This window comes from Girardinichthys multiradiatus, chromosome 6 (assembly GCF_021462225.1).
Source record: "Girardinichthys multiradiatus isolate DD_20200921_A chromosome 6, DD_fGirMul_XY1, whole genome shotgun sequence".
Taxonomy (NCBI): domain Eukaryota; kingdom Metazoa; phylum Chordata; class Actinopteri; order Cyprinodontiformes; family Goodeidae; genus Girardinichthys; species Girardinichthys multiradiatus.
This window is the reverse complement of record NC_061799.1, coordinates 39,097,650-39,118,048: the sequence shown is the minus strand read 5'-3', so window position 1 is coordinate 39,118,048 and position 20,399 is coordinate 39,097,650. Positions and strand designations below refer to the sequence as shown.

The window sequence follows — 20,399 nt, the reverse complement described above, 5'->3', positions numbered from 1 at the left end:
AGCGAGACTGGGAAAATTATATCCAAACAGATGACAGTGCAATCATTGTTTGAGTCTTTTTGCCCTGTGGCCTGGAAATTGGCCTAACTCAGAGACAATGATCCTATGCATCTTTGAGGAGCTGGAAAAGTGAAAACGTTGGGTCAAATTCACCATAAATTCCCAACATCCATCTCATGATGCCTCACTGGGAAGGTGGTGGAGACATGCAGGTACAAATATGTCTCTTTTCCATTAGTAACTGCTCAGCCAAACTCAACTCGACCCTGCACGGTTCGGATGGGGTAGCAAGGTGGCCCGAAAAGTAACGAGACATAATTTCTATGAGAACAACTTCTAGCTCCATCTGTATTTTATCAACATATAGAAGGAATGCAGGAAGCATTGGTGGTGAGTAAATTGACTTAATAAATGAAAGTCACTTAAGTAGGTGATGGCAGAAATAGGCATGAACAGGACAGGCTTGGCATGAGCAGAGTGACACCAGAGTGAAGTGATCCGTAATGTTTCTGCATGGAATGGACAGAATGATGGTGTATATGTATGGCGAGACATATTTGAAAAACAAAAGCTGATTGATATGGTGCAGGTTGGCTGAATGAAGCTGATTGCTTAACAGAGACAGAGAGTGAAAACAAAGCATGGCAGGAACTAAATATTACCCAGACATAATCAAACCTAAGAAACATAGCAATAACATAATCTAGAAAGCAATATGAACAGAATACAACAATCAGAAGAAACCAAAACAAAGAACCACCCCTAAAACAATAAACAGAAGCAGGTTCCAAAACTCAACTGTGAGAAACATAAGAGGAAAAACACGCAACCAAAAATCATGACACAGTCTCATGACGTCAGAAGACGAGAGTCATGTTGCATTTTCAGCATCCGCCAGCTCGGACCCCAGCCAGTTAATAATGGAGCTTGTAACAAGAACCAATAACTAATGGAAAACCCGAAAAAGTGAGTCAAGTTGAGCTGGGTTGGTACTTGTAAAAAAAGGGCAATAGAGCTTATAGCAAATGAGATCAACTCCCACAACAAATGTATAAAAGATTCACTTATCCAAAAAGTAACATTTTGTCTGACTTCTGGAGTTGGAGTTTTAATTCTGTTTTCTTGAACTTTTACTGAATCTAGCAACATTTTAATCAGATTCAAAACGTTGAAAGGGTGCATTGACTGTTCCCAAGGGGCTCTACTATGATTGTCAATAATAAAAAGAAGGTTCACATAAATTTGTTCAATTGTATGTTTGTATTTGAATTTTTCCTGTTTTTCATGGCAGGGCAGGTTTATCTGCACATTATAGCACATTTCAGCAACAAGATTATTCAAAGTGCTTTACATGATGAAAACATACGAAAAGGAAACACATACGAAAAAACATTTCAGGCAATTTGAATGACAAATACAAAGGAAGAATAACTCAAAGAACTGCTGAAGACATGGGTGGAAACCAACAGGGAACAAATGGAGGGAAAACAAAGGAGAGAAACAGACGTGGTGACAGAAGACTGTGAAATTACTTTGGAAAAATATATATGTTGAGGATATATTTTTTGACACTGCTTTATTTATCCATAAATCCTGATAAATCCAATCTGTTTTGTAGATAACAAGCATGTCTTAAAGACATAAAAACATGGAGGACTTTAAACTTTCTGTTTTTATATTCTAGACAAGACAGATAATATCATCTTTGGACCAGAGACTTTGAAAAAGAAACAGCTTAATCAGTCACTTTATATGGAAGGCAGTAAATTGGCCTCAACAATCTAGCTCCATCATACATCAGAGATCTGATTGTTCCATATGTTCCTAACAGAGCACTTTGTTCTCAGACTGCAGGTTTACTGGTGGTTCCTAGAGTCTCTAGAAGTAGAATGGGAGGCAGATCCTTTAGTTATCAGGCTCCTCTCCTGTGGAACCAGCTCCCAGTTTTAGTCCATGCGACAGAAACCCTGTCTATCTTTAAGACTAGCTGTGACACCTTCCTGGAAGTGGGGGGTGGGGGGGGGGGGGGTGGGGGGGGGGGGGGGGTGATGCAGCTTCGACTGTTTCTCCTAGACATACAGTAGCTATTGGCTCAGGTTCTACAATGACTAACTGTATGTGCTTTCTTTCATACTTTAGACTTGAAAACGGGCTCAGAGTTTATCTGCTTAGATGAGGCCACAAAAAGAGATGCCACTGCCTTTAATGTTTTACTTCTCTTTAACATGGAAAGTAGACCTGGACCAGTACTTCTGTGTTCTTTTTGTGTGTATGATCTGTTATCTCAAACCCCTGGTTAGTTGTGGGAGATGGCTGCTCACTATCAGCCAGGTTGGAGGTTTCTTCCTGTTAAAAGGGAGTTTTCCTTTCCGCTGTGGCTACATGCATACTCAGTATGAGGGATTGCGGCAGGTCAACGACTCAATGCAAGTGATTCTCCACTGTTGCCAAATGCTCAACAAGGAAGACTGAATGCAAGTCATTGACTCAATGCTATCTACTGTGATTCCATTGAAACTTTATAACTAATTTCAATAATAAACTGAACGTGGCTGCAGTGATTTGTAACTAGGATCAATTAGAATGTGTGTACTTCACTTGGAATCTGTCTTAATACAAAACAAACCCAACACATGAAAAATCTAAAGAACAAAACCTTAACACGTGTCTCAGGCAAACATGCAAATTCCACGCAGAAAATAATCTGACCAGATTCTGAATCCAGGACCTTCTTGTTCTGATGTTACTCATAATATGAGCAACTCATGTCTTTCTCAAAAGAAATTACAGAAACATTTATATGAATAATTTATTTCTCAACACTGTATTAGGACCTATCTACAAATGCCATGAATAATTTTTGTTAAGCAAGAAAGAAACAACTAGTTATTGTACTTTTGGTAAAGATAAAAGAAATCTATGAGTTCCATCAAGTTACTGCTGTTAATAGTAACAGGATCTGGTCATTTAGGGCAACTTGCTGATCTGCCTCTACTGAGAGATCTGATCTGCCTCTTAACTTACAACCTTAACTATTGCAATTTAAATTAGAGTACCTTCAGACAATACCTATTCTTGATCTAAATACACAGTTAAGGCTGTGCATTTGATCCACCTATTAGGATTCTGATTTCTGAATAGGACTGGTACACAATTAGACCTATTCATTTGAAAAGACTCTCACTGTGGCTTTTTTCTTCTGCAGAAAAAAACAGAGCTCATGCTTAAAGCTGCAAAGAAAATTTCATGGAGAGATTAAAGTAAATGTGTTCCGAAAGTCATTACATTAGGCTGAGGTGGAACAAAATCTCACTGTTTTGGTCATGATGCCATTTTACACACATAACTGTGAAACCTTAGCTCAGTTGGCAAAGAATTGAAAAAAAATTTATTTGAAATGAAATTAATTGCTTTTCTCACATCTTCCATTGTGGCCCAGTTTGAAGACCACTGGTTGATTTTTGTCAAACATTTGAAATGCTGCAAAAAACATTTTTTAAGGGAGGAAAAACCAAAAATGATTTAATGGATGTCTGAAACAAATCAGATTAACAACCTCAAAAATCAAACATTCAGCTGGTTCACAACATGCATTATAGATGTGCACATGCATGAATCCCATGTTTCCTGCAGACTTCACCATCAGCAAATATGATTCCCAACCTGGGGTTTCTCTGAGCTGATTCCCCCTGTGCCCTTGGTGGGTTTTCAATATCCAATCTTCTTGCTGACTCCCTTAGCACAACCTCCTCTCTCCTCTTTGTTTTCTAGCTTTTTATTTCAAGGTAAAACCCCTTCTGAATGCCACCATGAGCTCCACTCCCATGAGGGTTCACAGTTACCCGTTTTGTCCACTAAAAGGGTTGTGAATCTGAGGTAACTCTAAGCTGTTTTATTCAAGATGGCCAATTACGTGAGCTGCATGAAAACCGTCCTTTATTTTATCTTTTCTATTCCTTTGTCGTCTCTCCTACTGTTATACCCAGTTAAATGTAGATCAGTTTGCATGTTGCCCAATGGAGGTACCTGCAGTTTTCATTTATTCTGGAGAAAAAACACATAGAACTCTTTATGATTATTGTTTCAATATGTGGAGTTTGCATTTAGCATAAAGCAGTTAAATTAAAATTTGATTGCTTAGGTTGTCAGCAAATCTGCATGAAAAAGTGGCCCTAGGAGCACAATAATTGTTCAGGAGCTAGAATGCAAAGTAGAGTGGTGTTTTTTTTCAAGTGTCATTTAGTTTTATCACAAAAAGCATTTAAATATCACCTGCTTCTTTGGACTTTAATGTGTCACTCAATGCAATTCCACTTGCTGGCCAACAGGTGTAAGGGCACCAAACCGTCTCCGAACCCACTTGGCTAACAGGCAGCCAGAAATGCAGATCATCTCCACAATATCTTGCCAGTCCTTTTATAGTACATGTATACATGGATTATTAAGGATTATTCAGTTTTCTGAAAATATTTGGTATTGATTTGTATTCTGGAAGGAAATTGACAACAAGCATCACTGGCTATAATTTAATTTAATAGTTTGTACCATTACTTTTTTTTAGTCATGTAAATTGGGATTAACTCAACATTAACTGTCCCTGCCTTAAGAATTGTGTTGTGGTTTATGAACTGTGATTGACAGTTTTCTGCTAAACATTTTTTTTTTAAAGTACGTGAGGTACCAGAAAGATCTAGATTGAAGTTACTGGAGCAAATATCCAAGTAAGATCCAACTCAAATTAGGATAGTGCTATTGACAAGATCTGTGAATGTCACTCAGAACGTGAGGAGTGGGAAAAGGGTAATTCTGGTCCGATGTGCTGCATGTTTTAGATGGGCCTCTGCTTGAACGCACCTCAGTCAAATGAATTGGTTGTAAGCAGGACCCTGCAGAATTGGTAATAGGCTGAGGAGATAACTCAACATTTTATTGAGGTGACTTAGACCAGAAACACCATTAAAACATGCAGATGACTGGAATTGCAAACCTCTGTTATAGGATGTTCATGGATGTAGTGACATTTCGCTGAAAATGCTGAGGGAACTAAGGATGCTGAAGATCTTGAGGCAGCAAAAGATGCTGAGGAAGTGGAGGATATACTCCCTGATAACGTGTTAAATCCTATATATTTAGAAATTCGATCATGACTGTCATTTAGTTGGTGTCATGGACGGTGTATAATTTTCAAACATACTATCAAGCAGGTGGAACGATCTGAATGGTCAAAATAGGGCTTAATGAGGGAGACAGGAGGGTGTCGAGAGAACAGGCTGAGGACTTCAGAACAGGGTTTAGTTTTTATTACTTACACTGAAACATCAGGAAATGGTAAATGTTTACGTTGGTTTAACAGCAATACTTGTATTACCCTAAAATATTATTCCTTTGTTAGTCAGAAAAAAAATATTTGAAAAATTCCGTGTTTAAAAATCTATGTTCAAATACTTTTTTATGCCTGAAGATGAATGAATGAAATGCTGGATAATGATGGGTGATGAATGGTGGTGGATTTCTTTACTGATGCCACCTAATCAGTAAACATCCATACAACAAAATATTAAATAAATTATTGCTTGATTATGAGCAGATTTTGAATATTTGTTCACTTATAAAAACAGACAGTCTCTGAACTTTTAACAATTTGTGAAAGCTAAAACCTAATTTACAGGCTTTTGAAATGAAGAAGTAATTGATCCCCAAGGTGAGTTGGTGGGTACCGGATTTGCACACTTTTTCTGGGTTGCTCCCTACATAGATTTTATCTTAAAACTGAAATCTGAAGACTGATTATTCCCCTGAATCATGCAGATGTTCACCAGCAAACTTAATCTGGATCTGTACATCAGCACCTTGCAGAGCAAACTGCTGCAAGAATTCACTGAATTAGGTGTAGTGTGTTACCAAAGATGTTTATGGTGACGGTGATCCCAGCTGCCTTCAGATAATTAACAAGCTCCTACCTTGTAGTTGTGGACTGATTGCTCACTTCATGATCATCCCTCACCCCTCATGGAGCTTTGGACTGAAGATAATTAATGGTCATTTCATGTTTTTTCCATTTCTGAATAATCCACCAAGAGTTTTCATCTCATTGTGCTTCCCTAATTATAGTTTTGTAACCCATTCTAAACTCAGATCTTGCCCCTGACGTCCTTAACACTTTTCCAGCCGTCTTAATTTTTTCTTATTCACTGCCACTCTGCGGATGCAGTCTGGGACCTAGATTTCTCCATTTATAAAATCTGTCAAGCGTGCGAGTTTCTTTATTGCTTTCCTGTTCACTTAAAACATGCATTGTTGCCACCTGTCAACCAGTGGACATCCCTTTCGGAACAATCTTTTACTGCTTCACATCATGGTGGCATCATGGTACGTTTTCTTCAACAGGATCAAATATTTTGTTAAAACATGCATGCAATTCTGCCATTATTGCCTCCTCTATACTGTTACTATTGAATTTACATGATGTTGTATTTTTACACAGCCCCCTACATTATATTATGTAACTATTATGTTGGTTGCCATTTGGGGATACACTTTTTTCACATTGTCTATTCTCTCATGCATTTCCTGTTATTTAATAAGACATCCTGGCTCTCTTGTGTTTTCAGTATTAAAATGTCTCCCTGTAATGCCTATATACAATCTCCCTGCTATTTATTTGTTTATGGCCTGCCATTCTACAGCGTACGTCATATTTGTCACAGTCACACTGGGGCAATACAGTCATACATTCCCTCTGCTATCTATCTGTTTTAAAACACTGCAGCCTCCTGATTTATAATAGAATACTGCCATTCATATCTGCCGCACACTAAACATGAGCAGACATACACAGCCTAAACCCCATTAGTAAGTGGGAGGCTTGGCAGCACACTTGTGACATTCTTTTTTTTTTCCCAACACAAATTAGGGTTTTAATGCTTTTGACGTGTTGTATTTCTTGCATGATGGAGAATCTGTCGTGATTGAAGGAATCAATGTTCAGCTCATACATTCAAACAAATAGTGTTTTCATTTCAAACACTTAACCTGTGGATGTGGATGGCTTCCTAGTGGGTGGTGTTTTGTCATTTGACTTATGATTTAGCATGAGCTGTCTGTTTAAATAGTCAAATGAAAGGCTAATTTATTTTTACCTTAGTTCAATATAAGATTCTCTATGACAACCTTGCTCCTTTCTGTCTCGTTTATGTGTGACTCTGTATTTGGGGATATCTTGTAACATTTCTCATCTGTTGCATGTTTTTCAGCTGTATATGCAAGATTGAACAAAAAACAAACAAATAAAAGAATAAAATAAAAGACAAAAACACAGCAAAAAGGAAACAGGAGCTGCTTGAACTGGTGAGTCCACATATTGTCTCATTGATGTTGGAATGCAAGCAGCTTATACGCAGATCCTACGATACGAAATTCAAGCAAAGTGGTAAGACCTGATCCCTTCTATGGTATAAACAGACTTTTTCATGGAAAAACATATCACACTGAAACTCTGTGCGCAGTCAGTCTTTTATCTCAGTAAAAATCTTTAAAAGTCAAATGGCATCATATTTCAGAAAACCTCCAAAGTGTGAAGCAAAAATAAACTCGAATCAATCTTTCCATTCTTTTTAAAGCAAGGTAACTTTAAAATGCACTTTTGTGACTCAAAAGTAGCCTTTGGAAACAGAAAGGCAACACCATATGTGGATGATGACGTGTTTTCTGGAAAGTGTGACTGCCGATTGTTGTGAAGAAAAAAAGTCATCTTTAAGATGGTTAAAAAAGTTTGAAAATACAACGAATAGATATGTGACCACTTACTTACAACACAGAAAAGGGCAGAGTGAGCACTTTTACTTACCCCATTGATTCTCTCAAGTAGATGAGATTGTGAAAGTGTAGGGAGTAGATTTCTCCCCATCCATCAAAAACAGTTTGTGTTTATATCACTTTTTGCCCTATTATTAGGAAAAAACTGGAATCTTGACGTAAAGTAAAAGAATAAATCAAGACTTAGGGATGAGGAAAACACAGTTCATGCCATGGTCTCAACAGAAAGCTTGAGAGCAGGATGCCCAACTCCAGTCTTCCAGAGCTACTATCCTATAGCATTTACACACACAGTGCAGGAGCAGCGGATGCTGCAAATATGTTTTTCCGAAGCAAAACTGCAAGATATACTGCACACATAAACTGTAACAATAAAACATTATCCTAAACAACCACTGAGTATTTTTTTTGCTTGATATGCCAGATTTTTCTGGTTTGATTTTTAATTATTAGAGGATGTAACAAATAGCTGCTTTGCCTCTTTTTTCCAAAACTTGACTATTATGAATTTTTCCCACTGCAAGTCTGTGTATGTAAATTTAGTATGAACCGCTTTTCTAACTATTGGTCTGTTTTCTATTCTGTTTGGTATTTCAGAACATATACTACTAGGAGTACAGTTTGGTATAATCTCTAATTTTGTTCCTTTAATTCCCATGTGCAGCAGTATTGTAAGAAAAACTGCACTTTTAAAAAAACGTTTTCATAAAGTAGTAGCTAAAAGATGAGGTCACGGTTCTGAAATAACTTTTATAATTATATTTTTGTATCCATTCAAAGCTAAGGATCTGACTGGAAATGTGTCTGTGTATGCATGTCTTAATTTGTTCACTCTTAATTTCTGTGTTTAAACATTAAACACTGAACTTTGTAAAGAATATTTTAAAGTTGTTTTTAAATGTTTTGGGGAAACAAAACAAATGTAGTAGTTAGTTTATAAATTCCTCACACAAGGATAATTATTTAATGTTGTCTGAAACTGAACCAACACCCACCCAGTCAGGTTATGTTCCTTTAGCAAAATAAATATATACTGTTGGTCAGATGTTATTAAGATTTAGGGCAATAAGCGATTGCGACATACTTATACAACTTTCAAAAAAGTTTGGTACTTTCATTTGCTTTTTTCTGTTATTTTAAGCTAATAATTCTAGTTACGATCTTACTATCAGCTAATAAACATACATGTTAAACCAAACCTTCCGGCGTCTCTTTCTTTGTTTTCCCACTAACCTGTGGGTAATATATTTATCCTAAAATGACTAGTCAGGAATATCCCAAGGGGTTACATATAAACTCACCAGCCACTTTATTAGGTACACCTTGCTAGTACCGGGTTGGACCCCATTTTGCCTTCAGAACTGCCTTAATCCTTTGTGGCATAGATTCAACAAGGTACTGGAAACATTCCTCAGAGAGTTTGGTCCATATTGACATGATAGCATCACAGAGATGCTGCAGATTTGTCGGCTGCACATCCATGATGCGAATCTCCCAAAGGTGCTCTGTTGGATTGAGATCTGGTGACTTTGGAGGCCATCTGAGTACAGTGAACTCATTGTCATGTTAAAGAAACCAGTCTGAGATGATTCGTGCTTTATGACATGGTGCGTTATCCTGCTGGAAGTAACCATCAGAAAATGGGAACATTGTGATCATAAAGGGATGGACATGGTCAGCAACTATATTCAGGTAGGCTGTGGCGTTGACACGATGCTCAATTGGTACTAAGGGGCCCAAAGTGTGTCAAGAAAATAACCGTTGATACAAGGCAGGATGGATCCATGCTTTCATGTTGTTGACGCCAAATTCTGACCTGACCATCCGAATGTCACAGCAGAAATCGACTCATTAGACCAGGCAACGTTTTTCTAATCTTCTATTGTCCCATTTTGGTGAGCCTGTGTGAGTTGTAGCCTCAGTTTCCTGTTCTTAGCTGACAGGAGTGACACCCGATGTGGTCTTCTGCTGCTGTAGCCCATCTGCCAGGTTCGACGTGTTCTGCGTTCAGAGATGCTCTTCTGCATGCCTTGGTTGTAATGAGTGGTTATTTGAGTTACTGTTGCCTTTCTATCAGCTCGAACCAGTCTGGCCATTCTGACCTCTGGCATCAACAAGGCATTTGTGCCCACAGAACTGCCGCTCACTGGATATTTTCTCTTTTTCAGACCTGTAAACCCTCTGTAAACCCTAAAGATGGTAGTGCGTGAAAATCCCAGTAGATCAGCAGTTTCTGAAATACTCAGACCAGCCCGTCTGGCACCAACAACCATGCCACGTTCAAAGTCACTGAAATCACCTTTCTTCCACATTCTGATGCTCGGTTAGAGCTGCAGCAGATCATCTTGACCATGTCTACATGCCTAAATGCATTGAGTTGCTGCCATATGATAGGCTGATTAGAAATTTGCTTTAACCAGCAGTTGGACAGGTGTACCTAATAAAGTGGCCGGTGAGTGTATATCCAGAAACAATCTCATTTAACATCTGCAAGTTTTTAAACAAACTCCTTTTTGTTTGAAAGTAAATTGGGCTGTTATTACACTATCTAAGTAACACAGCTAGTAATAATGTCATCAGTGAAAATATGGAATAAATATAACTAAATGAAAATGTATACATGAATATATTAATCTTAGTTTTTGATCATAAGTTCTACAGCTGTACATGGTGCTGTGTAGAAAAGTCTGTTTTCCACATAGAAACAGCAAGTCTTCTGATCGATATAAGCAGGTAACTGCCTCTTTTAAACACACCCTCTGCCTCCATATATTAGAAAATTATGGATTTTCTTTTCCTAACAAATGTTACATTTCCTTACATCCTGGTTGAACACAACATAGCATGGATAGATTCTGTAGTGGCGATTCCATTGTTTGTCAAACCAAACGTCCATCATCTAAAGATCAACAGGCCACTACTGTACTGTGGGCATTTTGATAAACTAAAAATTCTGTTGAAAATTGTTTTTTGCAGTTTATTTATCCAATTTGGAAAAACAATAAACAAAGATCAATTTTTTGTGTGTTGTCTGCTGCTTCTCTGGCTATTAATTAAAAAACCATGCATGCTGGTCCTATTTGAGTCCTTATAAAACTTATAGAAATAATCCCACTCTTCTTCCTGGCTGACTTACTAAAGCAAACAACAAAAAACAAAAACAACAAAAAAAGATAATTATTACCTACAGATAAATATTTGAAAACATGATCAAACTTTAGAAAATTAATTTTACTCTATGTTTTGACCTGCAATGGACTGGCGACCTGTCCAGGGTGTACCCCGCCTCCCGCCCATAGACTGCTGGAGATAGGCACCAGCTTCCCCGCGACCCACTATGAAAGAAGCGGTAGAAAATGACTGACTGTTTTTACCTACACATCAGATGCTCAACTTCCATAGAGTCCTGTTAGGAAACTTAGTTACAACACAGGGCCTTGCAAAAGTATTCACACCTCATTGAACTTTGGTATATTTTATGTGACAGATCAACACGGAGTAGCACATTATTTAGAAGTGGAGGTAAAAGGATACAATGTTTTATTTTCAAAATGTCTCTACCAAGCAAAGGGATTGGATAATTAAACACCACAGACCATGGGACACTTTAAATCATCTTCTTTCTCTATCTGCTACAGTTATAAAAGTGTATACAGGAGTGGTTTTTAGTCTGTAAACATATCAACAAAATTCTTGTTTGTTTTTCTTTTCTCTTTCTTTTTTGTTTTTTAATGCACCAACGTTTAGTAACATCAGTTAAACGTTAAGAACATTTGCTTTGATGCAGGAATGGGGATAATCTTATAACTCTTGCCAGTAACACTCTCTTTGGTTATTATGTTAGAAAACCTTTGTACAGTCCAACGTAAAAAAAAAAAGAAAAGAACTCACTACTTTTCACAATCACCTAAAGGCTGCGATCATACCTACTGCTTGTGCACGACTTCATACAACTTTTCCCTTCCACTCAATTTCCCACTAATATGCTTAGGTGCAGAACTGTGTGAACAGCCAGCTTCTTTAGCAATAATGTTTTAGAGCCCCCCTCCTTGTGGAGGCTGTCACTGACTGTCTGCTGGATAACTGTCAATTAAGCAGTCCTTCACATGTTTACGCTACAAAGAAAATATATTTAATTAAATTAATTTAACAGTGCATGACATATTTAAGGTCAACATCTATGTATTTGATATTCCTTTCTATTTGTGTTACGTATTTTCTAATTTTCTGGACATTTGAATTCTAGGAGCTAATTAGATGTAAACCAAGATCATAAAAATGGCAAACAAATGAATGGAATCCATATAATGGATAGTTTCACTTTCGAATTATAATACTGAAATAAATTAACATTTCAATTTTGTTAAAGTTTCCACAACTCTCTCGCTAGTTTATTTTATTTTACCGTAAAGGTCTACAAATTAATTTATTAGTTGCCTGCACGCATTTCCATGGAGTCACTGAACAACTCACAAAACCCAGCTCTCCAATTTCTCCACTTCACGCTCCCTCTCCATCCGTGTTTCCTCTTTTCCTTGCGTCGGGTTGGAGGAGATCTTTGTCGGAGCTGGAGAGGAGAGGTGCGTGTCTCTCTCCTCCAGCAGCAGCAGGCGCTAACTCTCTCCGCAGCCTCCAGCTTTTTCCATCAAGGATATGGGGACTACAAGAGACGCTGGGATTATTCCTCGGGTAGCCTGGCTTCTTCTCCTCCTTGGTTTGTCTGGGTCAACCGCAGAAGGTGAGACAGATTTGCGCTTTTTACTACTTTTCTTCCCGGAGGATCTTGCGCATCTAGGCGCGATAGGGAAAGGCTATGAATGCCCGTATCATAGGAATGTTAAGGTACAAATAGCCTACAAGGAGTTGTTCGAAATGTATGCACTTGTACTTTTTTCCGAAATGGGGAGCAGAATTTTGCACGGCTGTTATAAATAAAGACAAGCACAGATTGATGCACTTTTAGGCAGCCTTTGGGTAAAAATAGAGTTTCCTTTTTGGATGCTTAACTAGGAGGGTTCTCGTTCTGCCAACAACACTTTTCAGCTCAAGTATGTTTTTAATACCCCCACTTGCACAGTGTGGTTGTCTGGTAATCCCTATGTGAGCCAAAACCACTGTATTAAGGCATTGTGTTGATGCAGAGCGCAGCGTTTTGAGCGTCCTGACCGATGTTACCCGGCTGTAGGAAATGTTTAATGAAAGGTGGATAAATTGTTTGATTCTGTAAACTTTATGTATTAAATCAACATACACTTAAAATCTTGATGAATTCCTGTTAGTGTTAAATATCTCTTAATTAAAGGAACAAGACTCGCAGAACTCCTATTCTGAATTTAAAGAAAATCTCGGTATGTGTGATTGCTTGCAAAACTAGTTATAATCGTTAAACTTTTCCACATTTCCTCGCTTTATCACCACAGACCTCCAGGTATTTTCTGTTACAGACCCCAAACACAAAGTAGCGCTTAATTGTGAAGGTGCAAAGAAAATGATTTTTATGCAGGTTTTAAAGATTTTTTTCTTAAAAACAAATCTCGACAGTGTTTTGTGTATGTATTCAGCCCTACCGAGCCAATACTTTGTAAAACCACCTTTCTGTGCAATTACAGCTCCAAGTCCTTTGGGATATATCTCCACCAGTTTTGCTCATCTAGAGGCTGAATCTTATTTCCCCATTGATGACTTTGAACTACAGTTACAAGTCTTGCGACAGTTTCTCACTTGGCTTTAGGTTTGGACTTTGTCTAAGCCATTCTAACGCACATACTTTAATCTAAACCATTAGTAGCTCAGGCTGTATTTTAGGGTCATTGTCTGGCTGGAAAGCAAACTTCGACCCCAGTCACATTATTTGAATAACTTGGTTAGGTTTACTTTCAGGATTGCACTGTATTTCACACTAGAAAAGGATCCCCATAGCATATTGCTTCCTCAGTCCTGTTTTATTGTGTGGATTGTGTGTTCAGGATAATGTGCAGTGTTAGTTTTCCACCACATGTAACATTTTGCATTCAAGTCAAAATGGTCAATTTCACTCTCATGTGACCAGAATCCCCTCTTCCACATGTTTCCTATGTCCCTTTCATGGTTTGTGTTAAACTACAAGTTGGACCGAGGGGTGCTCGACTACTAGCTGTCCTGTCAACAAATTCTCCCACCAGAGCTTTGGATCTCTGCAGCTCCTCTAGAGTTACCTCTTGGCTGCTTATCTGGTTAATGCTGTCCTTGCCAGGTGTTGGTCTTGGTAGGTCTTGGAAATACCTCTGCGAGATGGTCAGAGCATGGGATATCGTTTAATAACCTAACTCTACTTTCATCTTTTGAACAATTTTCTCCCTGACCTGTCTGCTCTGTTCCTTGGTCCTCAGCAAACTGTTTGTTCATCGTTGTTCTCCAATAAAAGACATTCTACTTTCGGTTTAAAGGTGACAAAATGTAAGTAGGTCCCAGGTGCATGAATGCCTTCGCCATGCACTGTACCTGAAGAAAGATATTTGTTTCTCTGGATTTAAACATGCCTGTTGTGACAGAATATGTTTCAAATAATTTTTTGTATATTTCTCCAGTGCGTAAATCAAAGCAAAGTATATTGGAACAGATAAAGAGATGATGGGGAGACATCTTCTGGTTGAGGTGTTTTCTCTATAACGTGTTTTCACCGGGATATGTGAATCTTTCCCTCTCCGTCTCTTTACCTCTTGCTGTTTCTGTGCTTCAGTTGATGTCTCTCCTCCTGCTGGTTCTGACTCAGATGAGCCTTTCACTCCCCCTCCCTTGTCCAACTCTCTGCTTGATGCTGATTTTTCTCTGTCCTGCTGGTCCTGCTGTCTTCTCCCATTCGGTCATCAACAGATATCCCTTTGTCTTATCTTCTCCCGCTCTGTTTCTCTCTTTAAGTTTGCCATCCCTTTGTGCTGCCCGTCCTCTTGGATCCTCAGCTCCCCTGCTGCATCTGTATCAGAGAGAGGCGCTGTCATGTTTCTCTTTTTTTCTTTACCAGTCTTCATCTTTATTTCTTCTTCTCCTGCATGCTTTCACAGTAGTTTATGATCAGTATGCCTCTTTTTTCTTTCTCTGCAATCTTTCCTGCAGTTCTTTTTTTGTTCTGTGGTTGTTTTTTTTTTGTTTTCCTGTCTTGGTTGGCTAAACTAAAATTAATGCTCATATTTTATTTCTTCCTTTCTGTCAAGTTGTAGGAGCATTCTAACCCTGATAATTTAGTTGTATTTTTAAATTGTCATAGTGACATTTTTTCCTCCGTCTTTGTGTTGCACAGTGTGCCGCAGGAGCAGATGCATCCTGCAAGGATCATAGACCTCAGCAGTGTAATAAAAGAAGTCTGCAAAAGAGAAAGAACACCAGATACAGCTTCCAGAGCTAAGCTCACTTCTCCATCGTCCTAAAAGATAGTTCAGTGTTCATTACATTGAAATCCACATTTTAAGTCTCGCATATGGTGCCTTGTTAGATGGAGAGGACAGAAGTGCTTTTTAAAGCGATACATTTCAGGAAGGTTGCTCTGTGACACATCCGCCTCCAGGGCTTCAAAGCCACTGTGTATGTAATTACCTTTTGATATTTACAGCATGATGGAGTCTTTGAGTGTTGAGCAACTTCTTATTTCAATGTTCAGATAGAAAGGGATATTAGATCAGATTTGCGATTAGCCTGATGATGAAATTGAGGAGTTAAAGATTCATTTGCTTTCTGATATAAGCACAGCTCTCAGGCATGTCAGTAGCTTCTAGAGATTATTTAAACTGGTTTTTCTTTGCAGCACTAGAGGCCTTTATTTTTTCTTGACAGTAGATAGACAGGAAAGAGGGCAAAGACAGGGGGAGACATTCAGAATCAGAATCAGCTTTATTGCCAAGTTTGTACATACAAACAAGGAATTTGACTTTGGTACACTTTGCTCTCTGGTTTTTGTTTTTTTGCATTAAAGAGTATACATATATACAATATACAATATACACATATATAAATAAAAAGGTGCATTTGCAACATCTGTTTACTGTTGTTTTGTACTCTATTGAATGTTCAACAGAGAAACAGCCTGGGGGAAGAAACTGTCTCTGTGGCGGCTGGTTTTAGTGAACAGTGCTCTGTAGCGGCGGCCTGAAGATAAAACTCTGAACAGTTTATGTGCAGGGTGTGTGGGGTCTGCAGAGATTTTAGCAGCTCTTTTCTGACCCTTGACCTGTATAAGTCCTGGATGGAGGGAAGGTCAGCCCGGATTATTATCTCTGCAGTCCTGATTATTCGTTGCAGTCTGGACCTGTCCTGTTTTATGGATGAGCCAAACCACACTGAGATGGATGAAGACAGGACAGACTGAATGATGGCAGTGTAGAAGATGACCAGCAGCTCCTGTGGAAGGTTGAACTTCTTGAGTTGCCTCAGGAAGTACAGTCTCTGCTGAGCCTTCTTTCGAACAGCGTCTATGTGTGAAGACCATCTCAGGTCTTCAGAGATGGTGGTTCCTAAGAACCTGAAGTGGTCCACGGCCGATACAGTGTTGTTGAGGATGTTTTGTCAATTTTGGTTTTCGGATCTGGTTATGCTCTTGTTTCATGTTTTTCTAGTTTCTGTTAGTTTGTGTTGAAGAGTCTCTGTTTTGCTCCAGCCACGTTTTGTTCTTCTGTCAATTAAGTTTATTCGGATCACCTGCACCTATTAATCTGTCTTCTTGTTTCACCTGGTCACGCTCCATAAATACACACCTGTTCAGTTATTCATCGCGGAATCATTTTCAAATCATGCTCATGCCTTCCTCTCAGATCATGCTCATTTCTTGTTTTTTGGATCATGCCATGCCTGTTTTGCCTGCTTGTTTATAGTTTTGTTCCAGACTCTTCTTGTAAGAGAGTTTTTTGTTAATTAAATCCTTTTTTTACTTACCATCATGCTGCCTACTAGTCTGCATTCCTGGGTCCTCTATCTCGCAAGCCCTAACAGTACGTCCCTGGATGGTTGAGGTGTTGCAGGATGAAGTGTAGACCTAAGTTAACAGCAGCATCTGCCAACCTGCAGGGGGCCTGTGATGTCTTTCAGGTGCTTCAATAACAGTCGCTCAAAGGATTTCATGACCACAGACGTCAGGCCTACAGGCCTGTAATCATTTAATCCTACGATGGTGGGTTTCTTGGGCACCGGGATGATGGTGGATCGTTTGAAGCAGGAGGGGACCTCACACGTCTCCAGTGACTTGTTGAAGATCTGGGTGAAGATCGGAGCGAGTTGATTTGCACAGCTTTCAGGCATGATGGGGAGATTTTATTAGGTCCTCCAGCTTTCTTTGTTTTCATGCACTGAAAGAGCCTATCTATATCTTCCTCGGAGATTTTTACTGGAGGCAGAGGATCTGAAGGTAGGGGGTTGGTAGCTTTGTGGGAAGAACTTGTTCCTGAATGGGATGTGGAGGAGATGGTTTGTGGCGTGAACGGGGGGGGGGGCACCTGAAGGCAGTCAAGTTTCTCAGACCAGTCCATACAGCCGAAGTATCACCAGTAGAAAGGCTGTTTTTCAGCTTCTCACTGTAGCTTCTCTTGGCTGCAGTGATCTCCTTTGTTAGTCTGTTCCTGGCCTGCCTGTACCGCGCCCAATCTCCACTGCTGTGAGCTTCTTCCTTTTCCCTGCGCAGATTCCTGAGGTGTGAAGTAAACCATGGCTTGTTGTTCCCAAAGGTGCAGAAGGTCGTGGTCTGCACACACATGTCCTCACGGAAACTGATGTATGATGTCACCACATCAGTTAGTTGGTTTAAGTCAGTGGTTGAGGTTTCAAAAACAGTCCAGTCTGTGCATTCAAAGCAGGCCTGTAGCATCTGCTTTGATTCCTCAGTCCACTTCTTAACAGTGTGAACCTTGGGTTTGGAAGCTCTTAGTCTCTGTCTGTAGGTTGGGATGAGGTGGATTAGATAATGATCTGAAAAACCCAGAGCAGCCCTGGTAACAGCATGATATGAGTCCTTTAACGCTGTGTAACAATGGTCCCGTGTGTTTTTGTCTCTGGTGGGACACTTAATATGCTGTCTGTATTTGGGGAGCAAAGGTCACCAGGTCTGGGAAAGTCCCAGACCCTAGCTGCATCAAGGGCTTTAGCGTCTGCACATTGTTGGATACTTAACCCCTACACCAAAGGCGCCATTGTACTCTGCGATCATTATACAACAATTACAACAATTTTCTTAAAACAAGAATCGGGTGCACTTGTTTGATTTTAGTATTATTTATTAAATTATACAGTTAAGCAGATTTAGAGTTTAAATAATCTTTTATTTTACCAAAATGTTTCTCTCAACTGGAAGTTACATTAACATTTAGACCAGCCAGAGTCCCAATTTGAGTCTGTTAGAGAACTGCCATCATTAGGGTGATGGCAATGAGGCTTTCCAACTTCAAAGAATTGGAGCTTATCACTAAAGATAAATTGTCAAAATACCAATGGAAACATGCAAAAAGCTAGTCGGCAATTTCTAAGAAGGGATTGATTGCTGTAATGCCAGTAAAGATATTGCTATTGATTATTGCTGTATTAATGTATATAATGTTTTATTGTATTTTGTGAGATGCCTGTCTCTTTCCGTATGATAAACAATGTTTTTGGTTGAATAATAATAATTTTAAGTCTATATCTGCCAGGAATATAACTATTTTAGGATTAACTGTATATAAAATCTCAAATACATTTAGCAAAAGCGTTTAATAAATTTTACAAAGTCTAGAAAATGATTAAACTTGACAAGGGCAAAGTTAACAAACTTCTTATTTGTGATGATAAATAAATGCAGTTGTTATCTTTGCAGCATAAAAATATTTTGTGTGACAACACTGATTGTAGGGGACAATGCAGATTCCAAGATTATCACTTCAAGCTGTTTTAGCTATTTGGATGTGTCCACACATTGCCAATGCCTGGGGAAACAAATCCAATCAGATTCATTCTCAGAAAACTTGGTTAAAATGTTCAGAAACATTTAAAAACAACCTAGAATATTATCTAGAAACTTGAGGCCAGTTTTGATGTCCACAGTGAAGTTGGTTTTTGTATCATCACTGACTGAGTTATAGAATGTTATAGACCCAAAAAACTCAAAGTGTGACTAGACTTTGTAGCTGTCCACATGGATGAGCCAAATACCTTCCGTAGAAAGATTTTAAGGTCAGCCAAAACAAAGATTGAGCTATTTGGCCTCATATGTTTGGGAGAGTGCAGGTGAGGTTATCAAACTAAAGAACACTGTACCAACTGTCAGGTATGGTGATGGGGGAATCATGTTGCAGGGGTGTTTTGCTGCCACTGGTATTATTGCATTGCAGAAAGTGAACAGATTGATGAATACTCAATTCTTCAACTGCATCTCATATCAGCAATTAGATGGTTGAAATTTAGAGACAATTGGATATTCCAACAGAACAACAACCCCAAATATACATGAAACCTGTAGGCAAGTAGAAGTTATTTAGATGTGTTGCCAAATTGCCAAGGCCTGGAAAAAGACCAAAACTGTCACACTCAGCTGAAAGGAAATTGGTTAAAATGACCAGGAACAACATAGCAACAAGGCTCGAGCCCGCCATGAACTGGAAATGATTGGAACATCAATATTACTTGGGTCCAGTTCCACTTTAAAGGGGACATATCGTGCAAAATCCACTTTTTTAGTCATTAAATACATTTTGTTGTGTACCTGGCATTTGTAGGAGTTCAGAAAAGTTGAATTTAGTCTCTCCAGGCGCTGCATAAATATCCTTTAATCCTGTTTGGGTCATATATGTTTCAATCTGTTCTGTTTTCTCTATTCCCTAAAATGTTTTTTGAACCGTTACGTCACAGTATTTGCTGGAAAACTGCTAAACAAAGTCATGGACTTCCAGCGAGCCAATTTTGCGAATCCGCCATTTTTATTTCTTGCTGCGATTTTGTAATCCAACCTTAAGTATCCCGAAGCTGCAAGCAGATAATTCCCTAAACCGTCCTCCAGCAGCAGGACTGCTTCGAAGTGCCTGATTAAATTTTATTTTTCATGGAAATGTACCCACATCAGTGGGGAAATTCCTCTTTGTTTGCGCGAAGGACGGGTGTTCTGCCAACCTCCGCCAGTATAAAGAAGGATTTGCAGAAAGACTTCTTCTTATTAAGGAGTCAGTTCCTTCTGTATATGGAAACGACGAACACAGCAAATTGGTAAGCTACTAATGACGCTAAAATGAGAACAAACTTTATTTTAGGCACGAATTTATTGTGTGTTAATATCACGTCCTGGCCATTGTTTTGACAGCAGTAGCATCATGCTTTCTGCTTTTGCTCTGGTTTAGACTCTGGCTCGAACATGTAAGGCTAGATGGACAAGTCTTCAATTGTTGAACTCATTCAATTAATTTGGGAATAAAAGGTTTTTGCGCCGCTAGATAATTGTATCTCTCTTATCAAACTACAAAAATGGCCGAAAGTGGCAGAGTGAAACGCTCTGCAAAGTGGAGACGTGTAGGGTGGAAAGAGCCTCAAAATAAATCGCTCTCAGAGTACCTAAGAACAGGGATAAAAGAGTAGCCTGTGCAGCTACAATAACAAGGAATTCA

The 20,399-nt window shown here is 38.9% G+C and overlaps 1 protein-coding gene across 3 annotated transcripts in view; it reads left to right on the top strand.

The window, feature by feature from the left end:
* Window positions 1-12,377: 12,377 nt before the first annotated feature.
* Window positions 12,378-20,399, top strand: part of LOC124870415 (contactin-associated protein-like 4) — a 154,993-nt gene continuing 146,971 nt past the window's right edge. For all 3 annotated transcript variants that reach the window (XM_047369080.1, XM_047369079.1, XM_047369078.1), the window contains exon 1: window positions 12,378-12,553. In XM_047369080.1, coding sequence (XP_047225036.1) covers window positions 12,469-12,553 — 85 coding nt within the window. In that variant the 5' untranslated portion in view covers window positions 12,378-12,468. The remainder of the gene's footprint in view (window positions 12,554-20,399) is intronic.